The sequence below is a fragment of the Camelus dromedarius genome, chromosome 1 (assembly GCF_036321535.1).
Source record: "Camelus dromedarius isolate mCamDro1 chromosome 1, mCamDro1.pat, whole genome shotgun sequence".
Taxonomy (NCBI): domain Eukaryota; kingdom Metazoa; phylum Chordata; class Mammalia; order Artiodactyla; family Camelidae; genus Camelus; species Camelus dromedarius.
The window spans coordinates 69,226,162-69,246,678 of NC_087436.1; the positions used below are offsets into that span (position 1 = coordinate 69,226,162).

At 34.9% G+C, this 20,517-nt stretch overlaps 1 protein-coding gene across 1 annotated transcript; it reads right to left on the minus strand.

Moving 5' to 3' along the window:
* Nucleotides 1-616: 616 nt before the first annotated feature.
* On the minus strand, nt 617-18,151 carry LOC105101504 (UDP-glucuronosyltransferase 2B31-like). Its single transcript, XM_064485120.1, has 6 exons — nt 17,440-18,151; nt 16,689-16,837; nt 9,699-9,830; nt 7,647-7,734; nt 6,331-6,550; nt 617-1,092 (listed from the first exon to the last, which is right to left on the minus strand). Exons 1-6 carry the CDS (start codon nt 18,146-18,148, stop codon nt 813-815), a joined length of 1,578 nt encoding a protein of 525 aa, XP_064341190.1. The 5' UTR covers nt 18,149-18,151; the 3' UTR covers nt 617-812.
* Between the last annotated feature and the right edge of the window lie 2,366 nt (nt 18,152-20,517).

The window sequence follows — 20,517 nt, forward strand, 5'->3', positions numbered from 1 at the left end:
TTCAGTAAGTCCCTTTGGTGTACATGTTACGTATTTTCTTAATATATAATAGAAAACTTAAATCCATTATCAAAAGCTGAATATGGGAGTGAAAGAGATCAGGTAAATATTTTTTAAATTAAGGAGAAAAAGAAAATTAAGTCAAGGATTTTCACAAATAGCTCAGTTTTATAATAGGAAGCAGGTAGCAGTTGCTGTATTCCTACTTCCAGAGACATTTCACTGGGACATGAGTTAAACTGGATGAAGGCAAATGACTTGCCATGGCTTTAGATAAGTAGTGATTCTGAGGCTGGATACACAGTAAAAACCAAGAAGTGTTAGTGGTCTCACAAATAAAATGGAAGGGTGAATCTTTTTCACAATTCCAATTATTGGAACACTTTTTGTGGTAAGATAACGTAATAAAATTCCAGAACAAAATAAATTTACAATTTTCAGATTATCTTCAAAATAATATGGATAATATAAGTAGACTTGTTATTTTATTATGTATATGCACACCCTGTGAAAGACAGTTAAATTCAATAATTTCTTTTTAGTAAAATTTTGAATTAAACTAATCAATTTCAATATATACCTATATAGTTTTATTTTTATTTAATTTTCAGCAGCTTTTCTCTTTTCATAACATATTTCTAACTCTCAAGCAGGAAGAAAATCCCTTGAAAGCAAATTTTGATCTTTGATGCTAAATTGTAAAAAGTCCTTTTGTCACAGGAGGACAGGAACCTCATCATAACTCCTTCTTGCTGGAATCAACTGAAACAGATCCATGTATGGGGTGTTCCTGCTTCAGGCCTCAGATAGAGTTACTCCTTTTTTTCCTTCTTTCCTGCTATAGGAAACTTCTGGCAGCAAAACAGACAGCATTTTGTGATGACCAAGAGAGCAGCTGCCACACAGGCCAGCAGGAACCCAATCACATCCAGAGAGTGGTACTGGTACCAGGTGAGGTCGTGAGCGGCTGGCCGCAGGTGCTTGGCTCCTTTGTGGCGCATGACAAACTCGATCCAGAAGACTGCTCGGTCCAGGGGCTTTATAGGTTGATCGTGTTGAATGGTTGATAACCTCATAGCATTCTGCTTGTAGCTGAAGGAAAAGCAGATGTTAATTTTTAGAATAAACTAGAAAAGATACATATGTGGAATTTTCATGCACGTGGTAAAAATGTGTGCCACATTGAATGGAAGAAAAATAGATTATTTTTCTCAGAGATGATTATAGATCCTAGCTTATGTGCTAGAATTTGTTGAATGCATAGAATTTCAAGCTATGGAGAAAAGAGAGAAATTAGGAGAGGACAGGTATTTGTAGCGAAAACAATGGAATGGGTTAGGTCCTGATGTTGAAATAAAAGAACAGAAAAGATATACATGATTTGAGTGTTCACAGTTTGTATTATCTAGGAAGGAATTTTTTTTCTTTGTATATAATGACAACAAAAAATTTTTTTATATTGAGGTATAGTCAGTTTACAAAGTTGTATCAAGTTCTGATGTACAGTATAATTCTTCAGCCATCCATGCATATACATATATTCATTTTCATATTCTTTTTTGCCATAAGCTACCACAGAATATTGAATATATTTCCCTGTGCTACATAGTATAAGCTTGTTATTTATCTACTTTATATATACCAGTCAATATATGCCAATCTCGAACTCCCAGTTTATCTCTTCCCACTCTCTTCCCCCCCGGCAACCGCCAGTCTTTATTCTATGTCTGTGAGTTTGTTTCTATTTTATATATACACATTCATTTCTTTTTTTTTTTTTTTTAGTTTCCACATATAAATGATAACATATGGTATTTTTCTTTGTCTTTCTGGCTTGCTTCACTTAGGATGACACTCTCCAGGGCCATCCATGTTGCTGCAAATGGCATTATCTAATCGTTTTTTATGACTGAGTAGTATTCCACTGTACAAATATACCATAACTTCATTATCCAGTCATTTGTTGATGGACATTTAGGTTGTTTTCATGTCTTAGCTATTGTAAATAGTGCTGCTGTGAACACTGGGGTGCAGGTGTCTTTGAATTAGGTTCCTTCTGGATATATGCCCAGGAGCAGGATTCCTGGATCATATGGTAAGTCTGTTTTCAGTCTTTTGTGGAATCTCCTTACTGTTTTCCACAATGGCTGCACCAAACTGCATTTAGTAAGGAATTGTTAATAGACCTGTTAGACAAGTTTTAAAATACTATCATAATCCAGAGATAGGAGGAAAATCCATGTTGAGATTCAGAGGTATGTCCAGTCGGGGCTGGTGAGCAGTTGGTATTTAGCATGAATTGGTATTTATCTTCTATTAGTGAAGTGGTGGTTAAAAGTTTGGAAGTGATTGCCTTGTTTTGAATCCTGACTCTGACATTTGCCTTGATGTCTGCTGTGTTATTCTTTCCTTAGGTTTTCATTGATAAATGGGATGGATAGGAATGGTATCTGATCTGATTATTTGGAGGAATAGTATATCAATTCTTAAGTATTCTTGGCATACAGTAGACTCTTAGTAAACGTTTGCTAGTATTGGTGGTGTTTTTCTTGTGAGTGATTTTAGAATCTGGTGAGTGCTCAACATTTCACTTTCTGGCATTGCAGTTGCATTTGTCTCTAGTGTTGGAATGACCATGGACTAACAGACAAGGAGGAAGGGAGGAATAAAGAGATATGGCTCACAAACTCTAAATCACGAAGTGCAGTAGCATGGCACTGAAGCAATAACAAGGAGGTAAAATCTCTTTGTGTTCTGTATAAAGCACAGGAGGAGCCTTGGGTTTTTCAGAGGAGACACTTATGTGACATTTTTGTAATACAATAGGGAAACACTACCATGAAGAAGGTACTTAATATGTGCAAAGGACTTAATACAATGTGTAGCATATAGCAAACATTCTGTATCTAGCAGCTAATAAATTATCTTCATTTTTGACACCAGCTTTACATTATTAAAAATTTAAAGTGGTATAATCTTTCCAAGAGTTACACTTTTACATTAAACTGCCAAATGAATCATATATTTCTTTAAAATTAGAAAGTGTGCTGCTTATGCTGTTCAGTTAGGACAATAGTTGTGTTAAAATTTAAATAAATAACACTGTTTTTAGGTAGCAGGATAGAAGTTTAACACACAGAAATCTGTTGCATTTCTTCACACTAATTATGAAATATCAGAAAAGGAAATTTTCACAAAAATCATGTCAGAAAAAAATAAAATATTTATGAATAAACCTGACGAAGCAGGTGAAAGACTTAGAGGCAGAGAAGTATTAAACATTGATTAAGGAAATTAAAGATGACTTAAAGAAATGCAAAGATATCCCATACTCTTGGATTGGAAGATTTAATGTAGTTAAAGTGGTCACACTACCAAAGCATTCTACTGATTTAATGGGGTCCCAATCAAATTACCCAGGATGTTTTTTTCACAGAACTGGAATTAATAATTCTAACATTTATATGGAATCACAAACAACCCAGAATTTCCAAAGTGATATTGAAGAAAAAGAACAAAGTTGGAAAAATAACCCTCTAAGACTTCAGACAGTACTGCAAAGTTACCGTAATCAAAAGAATGTGGTACTGACACACAAAATAAGACATATGGATCAATCGATCAAAATACAGAGCCCGGAAATAAACATACATACATACAGTCAATTAATCTTTGACAAAGTAGGCAAGAATATAAAATGGAGAAAATACAGCCTGTTCAGCAAGTGGTGCTGGGAAAGCTGGATATTCAAAACCAGTGAAGTTGTAACATTACCCCACACCATACACAAAAATAAACTCAAAATAGCTTAAAGACTTAAACATAAGTCACTATAATCCCCCTAGACGAAAACATAGGGAAAACATTCTCTGACATAAATCTTAGCAGTTTCCTCCTATGAAATCATGTCTACTAAGACAATAGAAATAAAAGCAAAAATAAACAAATGGTACCTACTGAAACTTGTAAGGTTTTCCACAATAAAGGAAACTGTAAACAAAACCAAAAGACAACCTACACAATGGGAGAAAATATTTTCAAATTATGCGACTGACAAGGGCTTAATTTCCAGAATATACAAACAGCTCATACCACTGAATAACAAAAAAACAAACAACTCAATTCAAAAATGAGCAGAAGAGCTAAACAAATATTTCTGCAATGAAGACATATAAATTGCCAATGAGCACATAAAAAATGCTCAGTATAGGTAATTATCAGAGTAATTCAAATCAAAATTACAATGAGGTATCATATCACACTGGTTAGAATGGCCATCATTAAAAAGTCTGCAAAGGACAAATGGTAAAGAGGATGTGGAGAAAAGGAACCCTCCTACTCTGTTGGTAGAATGTAGTTTGGTGCACCCATTTTGAAAAACAGTATGGAGATTCCTTAAAAAACTAAAGCAAAAGTTACCATATGATCCAGCAATCTCACTCCTGGGTATATATTTGGAGAAAACTCTAATTTGAAAGCTTCATGTACCTCAGTGTTCATAGCAGCACCATTTACAGTAACAAAGACATGGAAGCAATCTAAATGTCCATGGACAGATAATTGGATAAAGAAGTTGTGGTATATATATATAGAATCATACCCAGGTATAAAAAAGAAAAGAATAAAATAATGCCATTTTCAGCAACATATATGGATCTGGAGATTGTCATAAAGACAGGATGGAAGAAAGAAAGACAAATACCATATGATATCACTTATATGTTGAATGTAAAAAAACTGACACAAATGGACACATCTACAAAACACAAACAAATACACAGACATGGAAATTGAACTTAAGTTTACTAGAGGGAGTGGGTTGGAAATGGAGGATAAACCAAGGATTTGGAATTTGCAGATATTAACTACTATGTATAAAATAGATAAACAACAAGGTCTTATTGTATAGCTTAGGGAACTACATTTATTAACTTCTAATAGCCTATAATGAGAACAATTATGAAAAAGGATATATATAAACACACACACACAAACAAACGCATACATATACATACGTACATCATACAATAACTGAAACACTATGAAACACCATAAATTAACACTACATTGTAAACCGACTATGTCAGTTAAAAAAATAAAATAACACTGCTATTAAAGCCAAAATGTCAACTTTGCTATTATTACGAACACATTCACAAAAAGTTTTCTATTCAAAGTCATTATGAAACAAAAGGGAGAAAATACATACAGTAGTTGTGATAATAATGGTAATAATATTACTGAAATTCATGTAAATCCTCAAATGATTTGGAAACCAAATACGATCGCTTTGAAATAGGAATATCCAAACATGTTTTCCAAATAGACAAATAGAAGTATAACCAAAATATCTATGAATATACCTACATTCATAAGTAGTCTCTAAATAGTTGTAATTGGGTAAATTAGAAAGATATAGTTGCTTCCATTTATCAGGGATGGGATCAAAATATTAGCACAGACTTTGAGATACAGAGAAGAAGCTATCCATCACCAGTGAAGTGGGAGGGGAAACAAAAGGGTGGTGGACTAGGAGATACAAACTTTGGATGCAATATGTGTTCAAATATGTTTTGAGCAACAATGGGAAAATAGCCAATAAGTTTTATAACTGTTAAAGGAAAGTAACCTTTCAAAATAATATGCAACTAATTAAAAAAAAACAGGAATATCCCAGCATATCTCTTCCAAGTCACTTTCTGATTTCAGTTCTTCCAAATAGTCAAAAAGAGTTATAGCAAAAAGAACTAAGAATATACCTATGATTTTAAGTAGTGACTACATAGTTGCAGTTGGGTAAATTAGAAGGTTTTGGTTGTTTCCCTTTTATCAGTGATAAGATCAAAATATTAGCACAGAAAACTTGGGAATTGCTAAATGTAATGAGAAGTTGAGATGGAGTATGTCATGGTGGTTTACTGAAAATAGACATCTTAGAAGAGCTTAAAATATTTGAGGAGTTCTCATGCTGAAAGAAAGTCATAACTGCGGATGAGTACTCTTACAACGTCATGATTCCCTACTTGAGCTTTGTCCTTTATGCTTCCTCTTAATTCTTCTTTCACCATTTCAGTGAGTCTTCTCATTCTAATGATGAGCTCTTTCAAAATTTCTCCATTTTCCTTAAATTTCTGAATAAGCTTTCTGCTAAAACCATTGCAAACAAACTTAACGTGACACTCACAGTAGGTGATTGTGGACTATTTAAAGCCCTGTGCAACTCTTACTCCTCATTGTGTTTATGTGAAGATGCATTGCTACCTCCCTGGCCTCCTTATGAGAACTTCTCTAGACAGAGTATGTAGTAGAAAAATATACATATGTACTCACGAAGGATTATTAATGACTTGGTTCAATGCATTGAGCAAATCTGTTGTTGACATTGTGTCCAAGTCCAGTCTGGCAGCTGCCCCCTTGGCCGTCATGTGAGCGATGTTATCGGGTTGGTCAGCAAACAAAGGAATGCCCACCATAGGGATCCCGTGGTAGATGGCCTCATAAATGCCATTGGCTCCACCATGAGTTATAAAAGCTTTGGTTTTTGGATGACCTAGGATTGAGTGAATTTCAGTAAAATGATTAATTAATGTTAGAAATCAAATGAGAACTGGCCATTACAAGGCAGTGAAAGAAGCAGTGTCCTTTCGATAACAGATGATTATACACATGAAACTGCATTTCAACTGCTTTCAGAACTCAGATCAGGAAGCCACTCAGTCTGCTGGAGAGGGAAGTGAAGCCTTCATGAAAGGAGTGCTGTGTGAGTTGAATTCACAAATGTACTCCAGATTGTCAGGTGAACAAATGGAAAGAACATTCTGGGTGAAAGAAACCACAGAGCAAGAAAGGGGGAGGATGTGTCAAAAATACAGTCTCTTAAGGAAATAGTGAAGTCATTTAGTCTGATAGGAAGGGTGTCAAGGCAACAGGAAGGGGAATGTTCGTGCACTGGGACCAGAGGAAGGAAAAGCTACATTTTATCATGAAATGTGTTATAACTTCTTGAAAACATTGTGAAGTATTTTCCTATAGAACATGGGGAGTCACTGGTAATAAAAAGGAGCTGCTGTATTTCAGGGGCATTTAAAATACCCATAAGATGGGAAAAGATAGATGTAAGGAGAGAATTTATAGGCAAAGCAATAATCCCAGATGTTCTTGATAATTTTACTGTGAGAAGTAATTACAACCAAAATAAAGATTCTGTCCGTAAGAGATGTGACTCTTTAATAAAAAGTCAACTATTACGTAGAGAAGAAACTTATTGTTACCAGGGGTAAAGAGGGTGGGAAAGGGTAAGTTGGGAATCGGAAATTTGCACCTCTTGGAGAGTGATCGAATTGTTGGCCATCTCGATTGTGGTGGATGTTTTATTGGTGTATACCTCTATCAAAATTCATCAAATTGTACATCCGAAAAATCTGTAGTTTACTGTACAGGAATCGTACCATAATAATGGTGTTAAAAAAAAGCCAACCTTTATATTTTATTTGTTTTCCTCCAGGTCAAGAGAGAATAATGAAGATTCAGAGTGTTCCTTTTGCATGCTTGAATAATATGTTCTGGATAAGTTGGTTTCCTGTCCCAGTGCTGTCACTCCCTCAGCTGTTACCCTTGTTTCCAACATTTGTTCTCCCAGGTCTCACCAAGAAGGTCGTTCTGGGGGATCCACTTGTACAGCCGAGTATTGGGTCCTAAGGTATCTGGTTTCTTGCCATGGTATCTCCAAAGAACCTGTTAGGGTGAAGTAGATAGCTTATTCATGAGTTGAACTTCAAAGTTATAGCACGTTAGAATTCTAAAGAGATGAAAAGACATCCAGTTAAATGCCTTCCATACGACAGGTCAGGAAATGAGGACAGCAGATCCTAAGTAGAGATGACTAGTAATGCACTGACATCAATAGGAATACCCACATTCTGTGTACTTATTTTTATGTTCAATGAGGTATGGAATGAATCATGACATATCACACATGATGTCATTGACAAATGAATTTTTCAATGACAAATTCAAGTATTTATGAAATTGTTAGGTAGTCTGGATTCTAGTGAAAAAGCAAAACAGTGGCAAATTACTAATAATCTACACATTTGTTTTGCTTTATTTTATATACTAGCTCTTATTTTCAAAGTTGTTATTTGCTGAGTTATTTCTTATCGACTCTTAAGGAATGGAGTTTACGTATATCCACTCGTTAATGTGACAAGTTATTTTATTAGAATTTTACATGTTTTGATTTACTAATAGAAAGTACCTGCAGTTAGCCACTTAAGAGAAGTAAGTATTTCTGCTTATTTATAATTTATTAATAATAAGACAATTAATGCTGCTTAGAAAGTAAAACTTCTTTTAGATTACAAATTGTTAAGCGCTTTTTTAAAAAAAAAAAAGAGAGAATTGGTATTTTTTGACATAAATCCAGATTATTACCAGTATTAGTAGGTGTGAAAACATTTAAGTTTAGAAAGGAGGAGCATGTGGTAATTTACAAGTAACAATAAGGTATTGGAAAAGCTCCAAAAGTGGGATGCTAAAATTATTCAGCTGACCCTGAACACTTCAACAGTGAAGCACAGTGCATTGACAGCAGTGGTTAATGCGGTTTTCATATTCAGCACCAAAATAAGCCACCCATTTTGGATTTCCAAGTAATTCTTACACATTGGATTATAATTTCCTGGTGTCCAATTTCTATTTGCTGTGTGAGTGAAAGTGACGTTATGTTCTCAGCAAAAAATTAGCTCAGTTGTTTAAGAGAAGACTACAATATCAGATAGTAAAGTAGGAGTAGGTCACAAATAACCAAAGATCCCAGGTGTATTTTATTTTGTAGAGAGTAAGTTACTGCTGTATAATATGGGGAAGGAGGCAGTAGAATCTTTTCCATGCCAGTCTTCCTTATGCTTGACTTTCTCAAATAGTCCATTCTCCCTCCTCAGTCAGGAAGAGTAATCTGATAGGCTGGATGCAGAGTCCGTTATAGTCCACCCTTTACAGTGCACAGGGTTCACCTTCAGGGCAGAACCCCATCTTCACTGTTTCTCTTTTATCTTCCTGCTTCAGGCTTTGGTAGGACCAAGGCACCCAGGGCAGGCTGATGTTTGTTTTTGTGTAAATCATGGTGCCTGACTGGGTGTCTGCAGGCAGCTTGGGGAGCCCTGATCATCTTTTCTCTGAATAGCACCCTGAAAAGCACACTGAATAGATCTGTTCCAAAATTTAGGGAAAATAAAGGCAGCCAGGATTACCTGGCAAGTATAAACTGCATAGCACATTTCCGACTTTTATCAATATTGCCCAATGTTACTGTGCTAGTACAATTACTGTTAAAATTTAACTCCTGAGAACTTCTGTGTGTGTACTGTGTCCTCAGGAATCCTTCAAGGAAAGCAGTGATGACAAGGCAGAATTTGGTGATTTCTCTACCTGCCCACAGTACCATTATACTAACCAGATTTCGCACTGCATCTCTCATGTATATTTAATTGATTATAGTGTGTATCCAAAATCATTGTCAAGACACTGTCTGTATTATTGCAGCACCTGCTATGTATATTCTGGCTTTTAAATATTTGAGACATGTTGGGGCTATCATAGTAATTTACCTTTCTTGCAAAGTATGTTTATAGTCAAACTTTTTACAAGATTTAACTGTCTGATTTTATAGTTGTCTACTATTATGTTTCTTTATCTACCTTTTGTGGAATCTGGGCAAGGGCTGATGCAATCACATTGGCTCTTTCTTCTGTTATGTTAGTGACAATCGACCCCAAAGTAAACACCACAATACCATCTTCTCCTGAGCTCTGGACAAACTCTTCCATTTCCTGTCAAAAAAGAATTTTCTCCATTACAAATGAGCAACAGCATAGCAAACGTTATTGAAAGGATTGCTACAAACAGCTGAATAGTAAAAATTCTGATACAATCAGGAATTATTTCAGTAGTGGCTTTTTGAAAAAGAAACCTGATAAAATATATGTAACATACAATTTACCATCTTAGTCATTCCTAAGTCTGTAGTTCAAAAGTATTAAGTACATTCACATTGTGGAACCGATCTGTAGAACTTTTTCATCTGGCAAAACTGGAAGTCTGTGCCCATTAAAAACTCCATTTTCCTCTTTGATCCCAGCCCCTGGCAATCATGATTCTACTCTACGTTTCTACAAATTTGCTCAGTCCACATACCTCATATACGTTGATTTGTATAGTACTTGTCTTTTTGTTACTGGCTTACTTCCCTTATCCTAAGGTTCATTCATGTTGTGTCATGTGTCAGAATCTTCTTTTAAAGACTGAGTGATATTCGAGTGTTTTTGTATTCCGCACTTTGTTTATTGCTTTATCTGTTCATGGAGAATTGGGTTGCTTCAAGTTCTTGGCTCTTGTGAATAATGCCTTTATGAATATGGTGTGCAAATATCTCCTTGGGGTGCTAGGTTCAGTTCTTTTGTATACACATCCAGAAGAGAAATAGCTGGACCATATGGTAATTCTATTTTATATTTTTTTTTTTTGGAAACTCCTCAAAAGTTTTCAGTAATGGCTTTGTTTTAATAGACCTCATCCCTAATGTCCTTGGGAAGGAGATGTGTGATGTGAGGTCGGTTTCTTCTGTTATATGTATGTGTGCAAATGTGTGCATATAAGGAAGAAATGAGATAGAGGCAGTACACAGTAGTGAGGAGGACACACTGGTAAACAGTGTTAGACTCTTCATCAGTCATGTTATTAATTACTAACATAGATCCTTGGAAGGAGGTCACACAGCAGGATCTTAACTCATCTTTAATTCTTTCTTATTATAGTTCTACTAAATCCTTTGTTTATTCCAGGCCCTTTCTAGAGAATTAGTTTGGAGTAGTCATTAGTATTTCATTTCCCTGACTGTGATCACTAAGAAAAAGTTAGGATTTGAATGACTTTATCCTTCTCACAGATCTATAATCCTCATACCTTAACTTTAAGTTACTCAGAAGTTCCCCAAATCTGTCTCTAAATTACTAGTCACTGACATTGAGGAGTCTGGTATTATAGTTTAGAATTTCTGTGAAACAGCCCTGTGTGTCCTATTAATAAGCAAGAGATATACTTGTGTAGTTGCATTTCTGAGTGAGCATACTGCTGGGTTTGTTTCCATGGGACACCCTCTGCTCTGAAATCACCTTGTATATTTGCTGTCACAGTAGGATGTGCTATGTGCAAGGGGCTGTGAGGGACCCTCATCATCACCTCACTAAGTCCCTGGGGGAGCACCTGCCCCACAGTGGGAGAGGAACACCAGGCTTTCTGTAGCAGAGATCTGGTCACCTGTGAGTAGTTCATGTCAGACTAAATAAAGCTCCTGGTGAAGCTGTATTTGATTGGAATTCTCTCAGAATTATTTTGTCTTGTAGTCCTTGACCCTTTCTCACTAAAAAATTGTTACTGTCTGCACTAGAATAATTACACATTGTTCAACATACTGTATTACAAAAAAAGTGCAAAGGAGCAATATTTTCTGGATCTCATTAAACCATATACTCCTGTTTTTAAAATATCTTTCTGCTGTTTTACATTCATTATTCTTTTTTCTCTGGAAAATTCTGACCTAATCCCTCCATTTAAAATGAATATTTTATTATCATGATTAATGTCATAAAACTACTTTTTTATTGAATTATATTCAGTTTACAGTGTTGTGTTAATTTCTGGTGTACAGCATTGGTATTAATTCATATATATATGACAGACACAGACACACACATTCCTTTTTATATTCTTTTTCAGTATAAATTATTTCAAGATATTGAATATTGTTCCCTGTGCTAAACAATAGGAACCCTATTAAAAACTGCATTTAAAACTATTTTCAATAGGAACAGGAAAATAGGCAATTTGTTTCAAAATTTAACTTTGCATTCTATATTGTGTAGATCATTCTTCAAAAGTACAATTTCACCCTGATGATCAGTTTTGCTATTAATGTCTCTGAACTTCCTTGTGACTTTCATGGTGCATCTAGGTAATGTGTGTATTTCCAGTGACCTGTCCCAGCATTTAAGGTTACCTGTGTTCTTTGTTTTTCCCTCATTGGTTTGCTCCCCAAAGCTGCCTCATCTCTCCTGTAGAAGATGCATCCCTATCATATTATTGTAATACATCCTCTATTTAAAAGTTAATCACTGTTGTGGACTGGTTATTCTCATTGTCTGACATCTGTATGAAAATAATATAAGGTCATGACATTAAAGTATTAAAAATACGAAAAATTATTAAATTAAAATAAGATATATTCTACCCTCTGTCTAGGGATATCCTTAGTTTAAAATTTATAAATATTTTTTAATGATGAAATATGTTAGAGGTATAACATTATTTCAGTTGTATAACTTACTGATTTGATGCACTTATAGATGGTAATAGGATTGCCATCTTGATGATAGGTTGCACCTCTGTCATGTCACATGATTATTATTTTTCTTTTGTGGTTGGAATAATTAAGGTCTAGTCTCTCATCAAGTTTGATGATTAGAATATATTGTTGTCTATACTCACTATCCTTTACCTTAAATCTCCAGGGCTAATTTACTATGAGATGAAAGTTTATAATAACATTGAATAACATCTCTCCTTTTCTCCCACCCCCTAGCCCTTGGTAATCACCATACTATTTTCAGTTTATACGACTGACTCTTTTAGATTTCAGACAGAAGAAGTATAATACAGAATTTTTCTTTCTCTGCATGTTCCAAAATAGAAACAATGGTGACAACCTTCAGCTAGACTAACTAAAGAAGAAAGAAAACTCAAATAATGAAATTCGAAATGAAAGAGAAGACATTACAACTGAGACTCCAGAAATTCACTGGATCGTAAGAGATTTCTATGAAGAATTCTATGGCAAGAAAATATATAACCAAGAAGAATGGCTACATTTCTAGAAACAAGAAAGAATTAGAAAATCTGAACAGTCATAATAAGTAAAGATACTAAATCAGTAATCACAAGCTCCTGACACAGAAAACCCCAGGACCAGATGACTTCACTGATAAATTCTATCAAATATTTAAGGAATATTTAATGCCAGTCCTTCAAAAACTCTTCCAAAAAAACCTAAAGAGGAGGGAGGGAACACTTCAAAATTCATTCTTCAAAGCCAGTATATGTAGATACCAAGTAGATAGGAACATTCCTGGGAAAGAAAGGTATAAGCCAATATCCAGAATGATTATAGATTTAAAAATTCTCAATACAGTGTCTGTTCGCTAAATTCTAGAACACATTAATAGTACTATATACCATGACCTAGTGTGATTTACCTGTAAGAGGCAAGGAAGTTTCAACATGCTGAAATCAATAAATGAAATACATTGCATTAACAGAATGAAAGGTAAAATAAGTTGATAATCTCAATAGCTGTAGGAAGAGAATTTGACAAGATACAAAATCTCTTTAAGATGAAAAACCTGACCATGTTGGGTATATAGAAGGAACATTCCTCAACAAAATAAAGGCTACATATGACAAACCCAAATCTAACATTATAGTCAACAGTGAAAATATGAAACGTTTTTCTCTAAGATCAGGAAAAGGCAAGGGTTCCCACTCTCACACTTCCAGTCAACGTAGTACTAAAAGTCCCAGCTTAGAGCATCCAGGCAAGACAAAGAAATTAAAGACATCCAAATGAGAAAGGAAGAAGTAAAATTTTCATTTTTTTTGCAGATGATATGATTTTTTTGTATGCAAAATCCCAAAGAGTCAACCAAAAGCTTTAACTAATGAACAAATTCTGTAAAGTTGCAGGATATAACATAAATTCAACATACAGAAGTCAGTTGCTTTTCTCTCTATTAATAATGAAATATATGAAAAATTATTCCATTCAACATAGCATGAAAAACAATAAAATAACTGGAAATAATTTTAGCCAATGAAGTGAAAAATCTGTACAGTAATAATTACAAGACTTTGTTGAAAGAAGTGAAGAAAACACACAAAAAGGAAAGTCATCCAGTGTTCATGGATCAGAAGAATTAATATTGCTACACTATCCACACTACCCAAAGCCAAAGGCCTCACACCTACCGATTCCAAAGTATTACTACAAAGTTGTAGTATTTAACAGTATGGTACTGCCCTAAAAATAGAGAAGTTGATCGACAAGTGAAACAGAATACAGAGTCCCAAATTAAATGCCTGCATATATAGTCAACTAATACTCAACAAGGGAGAGAACACCACCCACTGGGGAAATGGTAGTCTCTTCTTTTCTTCTAAGAAAACTGGATAAGCACATGGAAAAAAAATGATGAGACCCCTATTTTAGACCTCTCAAAAAATTAAATCGGAATGGATCAAAGACAAGATCAGGTATCATAATGTTCCTCAGTAATTTTCTGAGAACCTCATAATTAATGGAAAAGTTAGTAGTTTGAAGGAATAATTAACAGAAAAGTTAGTAGTTTGAAAGTTAGTAGTTTGCAGACATTCTCTTGCATTCATCTCTTGTTTTGCAACTTAATAACAACAGCTACTATTACTAATATCATTATATTACTATTCATCTTTCTATTTGTCCTTCTTTCTCTGGTCCTTTCTCTCCTACTAACACTGACTTGCTTGAAAGGAGAATGGGGATATCTTTGAAAAATGGAGTTAGATATAATTTTCACTGATTTTATTTCAGCCTTTGGACGCTGTGACAGTTTACCACTGAATACCAAAACAATTTGTAAACAAATGAGATATTGTGTTTGACAGTTGAAAAAGATATGTTTCATTTTTCCACTAATAAGGAGTAATCAAAAAGGATCTCCTAAGAGATCACAAAATAGTTTGCTAAAGATTGCTTGCTTCCTATTTATATCTTGAATCAATTTAAAACAGCATGTCAATTTAAAACAGATTAGCTTCTTGCTTTCCTTCATAAGGAATAGTATCTTATAAACTGAAGAGAATTTTTGTAATTTGAAACTATGGGTAGTTTTTGTATTTAAGTGGTAGAAATTATTTGGTCGTTACTGTTAGTGTGCAGAATTAATGTGCTTATATACGCAGTGTACATTTTCTGTCTGCTCATTCTGTCAGCAGCTACAATGTTGAGACCCGTGTTCCTTAAGGGAGCTGTACTGAGGTTTTCTGTATGCTTAGTTTAGGCAGAAAACACCTGTTCTAATAGACTAATTTATATCTTTCATGCTGTAAGATGTAAAACTCCAGGATTTTAGATGAGGAATGGTTTAAACGCTGTTGTGGAAGCAAGGAAATGTTGGATTTGGTGCAGAAGTTGTTGGGGCATTCATTTGTATTTTTGAGGAAGGGTCCCTGGTGAAGAGCCTCAACCCTTATAAAAAGTTTTTAGCTTGTAATCTTGCTCATCTGATTGCCCAAAACATGAAAAAATTCTCAACATTTAAGATTTTTAACTTAAGTGTATTAAATTATATTTTATTTAAATTCAGTTTTTAATAAATTTAGTATATGCTGTTATTAAATTTTTTGATTAAAAATCTTTTAAAATTTGCTTTTCAAGCACTCCATGTGCTATCTTCTCTCTAGGACTTTGCTAGAGCATATAGGTGTATTGGAAAATCAGTTCCTACTCAATTACAATTTAGATCCAGGTGGCTGGCACATGTTGGATTATTGATAGTGTAATAGTAACAAAATAACAATAAAGACAATAGTTAATGTTTATTCTGGATCAGTATGTGCCAGACATTTTGGATGTTTCATGTGTACTAACAACTTTTTTCCCAACTACAACTGTATGAGATTCGTACTGTTATTATGAGTCAGTATGGTCATGTCTGTATGAATATTGTAGTCTAGTTTTCCATCATTGTTGCCTGTATCTCTCAGCAAACCTGTGAAATGGTCTCCCTTTCTACTCTTACCCCTTCATAACCCAACCCAGTGACTACATCCTGTGTTTTTCTTTAAATGTGATTGTACCTCTCCCTTTCTTAACACTCTTAATTTTTTCCCGAATGCCCCTATTAGATGCTTCACACTCCTTAGAATGTCTGTCTCCAGCTTAATTCTCCAGCACCATCTGTCTCTTTACTCAGCCTCTTCCTGTTCAGACTAAACTTGGACTTCTTGGGAACTGTCACTAACTACTCTCCCTGGCTGTCTTTTGTATCTTCCTCCACCCCTGACCTACCCCGTCTGCTTATTCCTGCACATGTTCAGATCTGACCTTAATTATCAAAGAATCAGAGATACTTTCTATGAATTCTGTGAATGTTTCCTTAGCATTGTGGTCTTCCCTTATTATAACACTCTTTACACAATGTTTACGACTTGCCTGTATTCTGTCTTTCCAGTAGACTGTCAGGTGGCAGAAACTGTGTTTATATCATTCCTCTGCATATGAGCACTCACTTCTGGTATAGGCGAGTCCCTTTATAATTATTATTTTTATGACTGTCTGATGCTTCATTATGTGTTGAATAATGAAGGCTGTAATTTAACAGACATAGTGTCAAAGTCTCCCAGATGTCCCAATTTATTCTGTAATGGTAATGAATTTCACATACCTGTGCTAGTATAGAAATATGAGTTTCTAACTGACAAGTCACTTTATCTGGCTTCCCACATTTCTCTGCTGTATTAACCATTGTAAATAAAGAATGCATAAGTATTCCTATTGAAAATGCAAAGTGAAGACAACCACATAAATAGGAATATGTTACCATAGGCAGAGGTTTGGCAGGTCTGCAGTGGAGGCCTCCTACAAATTCAAAATTTGGTAGCCGTGGTCGAGAGAATTCAAAATCCCAGTAGTTTCGAATGAGCCACATGTCAGCTTTCCCAACTGTCTCCAATAATGTAGTGGGTCTTCCTGAAAGGAGAAACAAAAGCAAAAAGAACAAATGTTCAATCAAATGAGAATATTGCCATGTGAATGTATTAGGCAATATTTGAAATGGAGCTTGGAATAACGTAGTCAAAGATGTTTGTACGTGGCTGTTCTTTGATAAAGCAAATATTTTTTTTTCTGTCTATACTATACTATAATGTGGAAACTGAGCTACACAGGTAGAAACAATTTCTAAATGCCACCTACATACCTATGCTACAAATATATGCATAGCTCTTAAATCTACCTTTTTTTTTTTATCAAGACGTTTTAGGAGGTTTCTAGTCACCTTTTTAAAGTTAAAAAGCAAAGTTTATTAAGATGGATATATAGTTTCTTGGAGATGTTGTACGTGCTTCAATTTGAGGTTTATGACTGCTGGAGTGTCCTGCGCTAGTAATGGGCCTTACCCAGTGAAGTAATTTTTCCATAATTATTATGAAATTGATGAAACATTTTATACTTTCATTTTATCATTTCACTTATAAAACATAAATTTCTGTGACGCTTTATTTATACGGTGTCATCTTCAAAGGCATTAGAAACGTTAGGACTTCATGCCACCAACTGAAAACATGACTTACCTAGTACTTCACTGTAAAAGTGATTCCACTTCTTCTCATTAAATGTCTGGAACCAAAAGTCAAAATAAAGTACGTACATCATATTTTTCACCCTCTCCATGAATGTCATTTGATCACCTAATTCTGACATGATAACCGGTACGTAGGATGGTGGGAGTGGAAGTTTTCCACCATACTTCTCCAGTGCAAAGCCCGGAGAGAAGCGGAGACTGTACACTAACGGGATTTGAAGTATCTCAGCCAGCAGCTCACCACAGGGTCCGACGGCATCTGCAAGAACAACGTCAAACCTTGATTCATGTAGTTTTGTCATAAGTTTCTTGTTTGAAACAACATCTTTACAGAGTTTCATTTGCATATCAGAATATTCCCACAAGATACTTTCAACTGTTGAAAAATAAGTCCAAAATGAGTCTTTTGCCAAATATGTCCATTTATCAAGCAAATGCTTGAAGACATACTTAAAATCATCTTTAGTTAAAAATCTCAAATTTAATAGAGATTGTGTATTGGGATCAATAAAAATGGAAGCTGAAGATATCAGGACAGTCACCTCATGACCCTTCGTGACAAGTTCATCCAGAATTGTCTTCATATTAATCCAATGACTATATTCCACTGGCCACACCAGCACCTTCCCACAACTCCCAGAACTAAAGTAGCAATTCAGCTGCAGCAGCAGCAGAAGGGAGATCCATTTCATAGACATCTTGTTCACATGCAATGCTGTTAAAGAATTATTGTATTCTTTTGCTATTGCTCATGCTTATATCCAAGGAGAAATCAATCAGGAATTTAAAATACAACTCCTATATCTCTAGTAGTACGTTAGATGAGTAGTCAGCAGCTGTGGAAATCAAGTGAAAGGGCAAAGTGTAGAACACTTGGTGTTTATACAGTGTGTTTACTGTTGTGTTGTCAGTGCTGTCACCCCTCTAAATGTCGATGACCTTGCACATGCAATTCAGCTGTATTATGTAAGTAATAAGACTAATGTAAAGCAATAGGACGTGAGGGGCTCTTGTGTCTGCAGTCTCCTTGACACAGAATTAGAGATACGGTGACATCAGCAAAATGGAGGGTTAGGCTATAATATAAGTCCCACTTTCAAGGTATAATTAGTCAGTTGTCTTCACCCATGCTCTGGTTTATCCTGGTGAGTAGAGCTGCAGTCTGGGTTTACTTTCATGAGCTCAAAGACTTTCCTACAGTTTTTCCTGTAAGGAAGATTTCACACCAATGAATTGTGTTTTGGTGGAGTGTGAAACAAAGGAATGTCCGTATTTTCCATTCACTTTTGAAAGATAGCTTTCCTTGATACAGAATTTTTGATTGACAGGTTTGTGTTTCAGCACTTTGAGCATGTCGTCCCACTGTCATAGAGCTTCCATTGTTTCTCCTGAGATAGAAGCTGTAACTTACTGGAGTTTACTGCTATGAATTATTTTTCTCTTATTGCTTCAAGATTTTCTGTCTTTATCTTTTAACATTTCTATAGTGTCTGGGTGTGGCTGTTCTCTCTTTATCCCACTTGGAATTGGTTGAACAATTGGAATGTGGAGATGAATATGTTTCATCATATTTAGGATGCTTTCAGGTATTTTGAATAGTCTTTTGCACTACTCCTCTTTCCTCTGGCACTCCCATTTTGTATATGTTAGTGTGTTTGATTTTGTCCCACCAAGTCTATGCCTTAATTTTTTTCATTCTGTTTTCTGTTTTATTTGAATTATATTATCTTTTGGTGTATCTTCAAGTTTTCAGGTTTTTCATCAACTCCTTCTAGTCTACTGTTGATCCCCTCTAGTGAATTTTTCATTTCAGATTGTATAATTTTACTCCACAATTTTCATATGCTAATTTTTTTAAATAGAATTTCTAATTATTCATAGATGCTATTTGGTGGGACATTTTTATTATACCTTTCTTCTTTAAGGATCATTTCTTGATGGGAGGTTCTGTGCCTCCAGAAATTTCTTCATTTCTCTGTGTCTCTGTGTGTGTGTGTGTGTGTGTGTATGTGTGTATATATATGTATGTATATGTATTATGTATATATATATATATTTACAATGGTGTGTTAATTTCTGGTGTACAGCATAATACTTCAGTCATATAAGAACATACATACATACATATTCATTTTAATATTTCTCACCATAAGTTACTACAAGATATTTAATATAGTTCTCTGTGCTATACAGTATTAAGTTGTTGTTTATCTATTTTATGTGTATTAGTTAGTGTCTCCAAATCTCAAGCTCCCAATTTAACCCTTCTCACTCCCTCCTCCCCCTCACCCCGTAACCATAAGTTTGTTTTCTATGTCTGGGAGTCTGCTTCTGTTTTGTAAATAAATTTGTTTCTTGCTTTTTTCTTTAGATTCCCCATTAAGTAATATCATATGGTATTTTTCTTTCTCTTTCTGGCTTACTTCACTTAAAATACATTCTTCAGGTCTATCTATGGTACTGCAGATGGTATTATTTTATTATTTGTTGTGGCTGAATAGTATTCCATTGTATAAATATAGCACAATTTATTTATCCAGTCATATGTTGATGGATATTTAGGTTGTTTCCATGTCTTGGCTATTATAAATAGTGCTGCTATGAACATTGGGGTGTGTATGTCGTTTTGAATTAAGATTCCTTCTGGATATAGTCCCAGAAGTGGGATTGCAGGATCATGTGGTAAGTTTATTTTTAGCCTTTTGAGGAATCTCCATACTGTTTTCCATAATGGCTGTACCAAACTACATTCCCACGCACGGTGTAGGAGAGATCCCTTTTCTCCTCAGCCTCTCCAGCATTTATTGTTTGTGGACTTTTGAATGATGGCCATTCTCACTGATATGAGGTGATACCTCATCATAATTTTGATTTGCATTTCTATGGTAATTAGTGATATTGAGCATGATTTTCCTGTTTCATAATGGCCATTTGTATGTCTTCATTGGAGAATTGCTTGTTTAGGTCTTCTGTCCATTTTTGGATTGGGTTGTTTGTTTTATTCTTATTAAGTTTTGTAAGCTGTTTATATGTTCGAGATATTAAACCTTTGTCCCTCTCATCTTTT

Excerpts from the sequence above, each read along its gene's own strand:
- LOC105101504 (XM_064485120.1), bottom strand. The coding sequence starts at position 18,148 with ATGTCTATGAAATGGATCTCCCTTCTGCTGCTGCTGCAGCTGAATTGC. Across the intron at positions 16,838-17,439 it reads CTTTTACAGTGAAGTACTAG|GAAGACCCACTACATTATTG; the intron begins GTAAGTCATGTT and ends TTCTCCTTTCAG. Across the intron at positions 9,831-16,688 it reads CTGCCAAACCTCTGCCTATG|GAAATGGAAGAGTTTGTCCA; the intron begins GTAACATATTCC and ends CTTTTTTGACAG.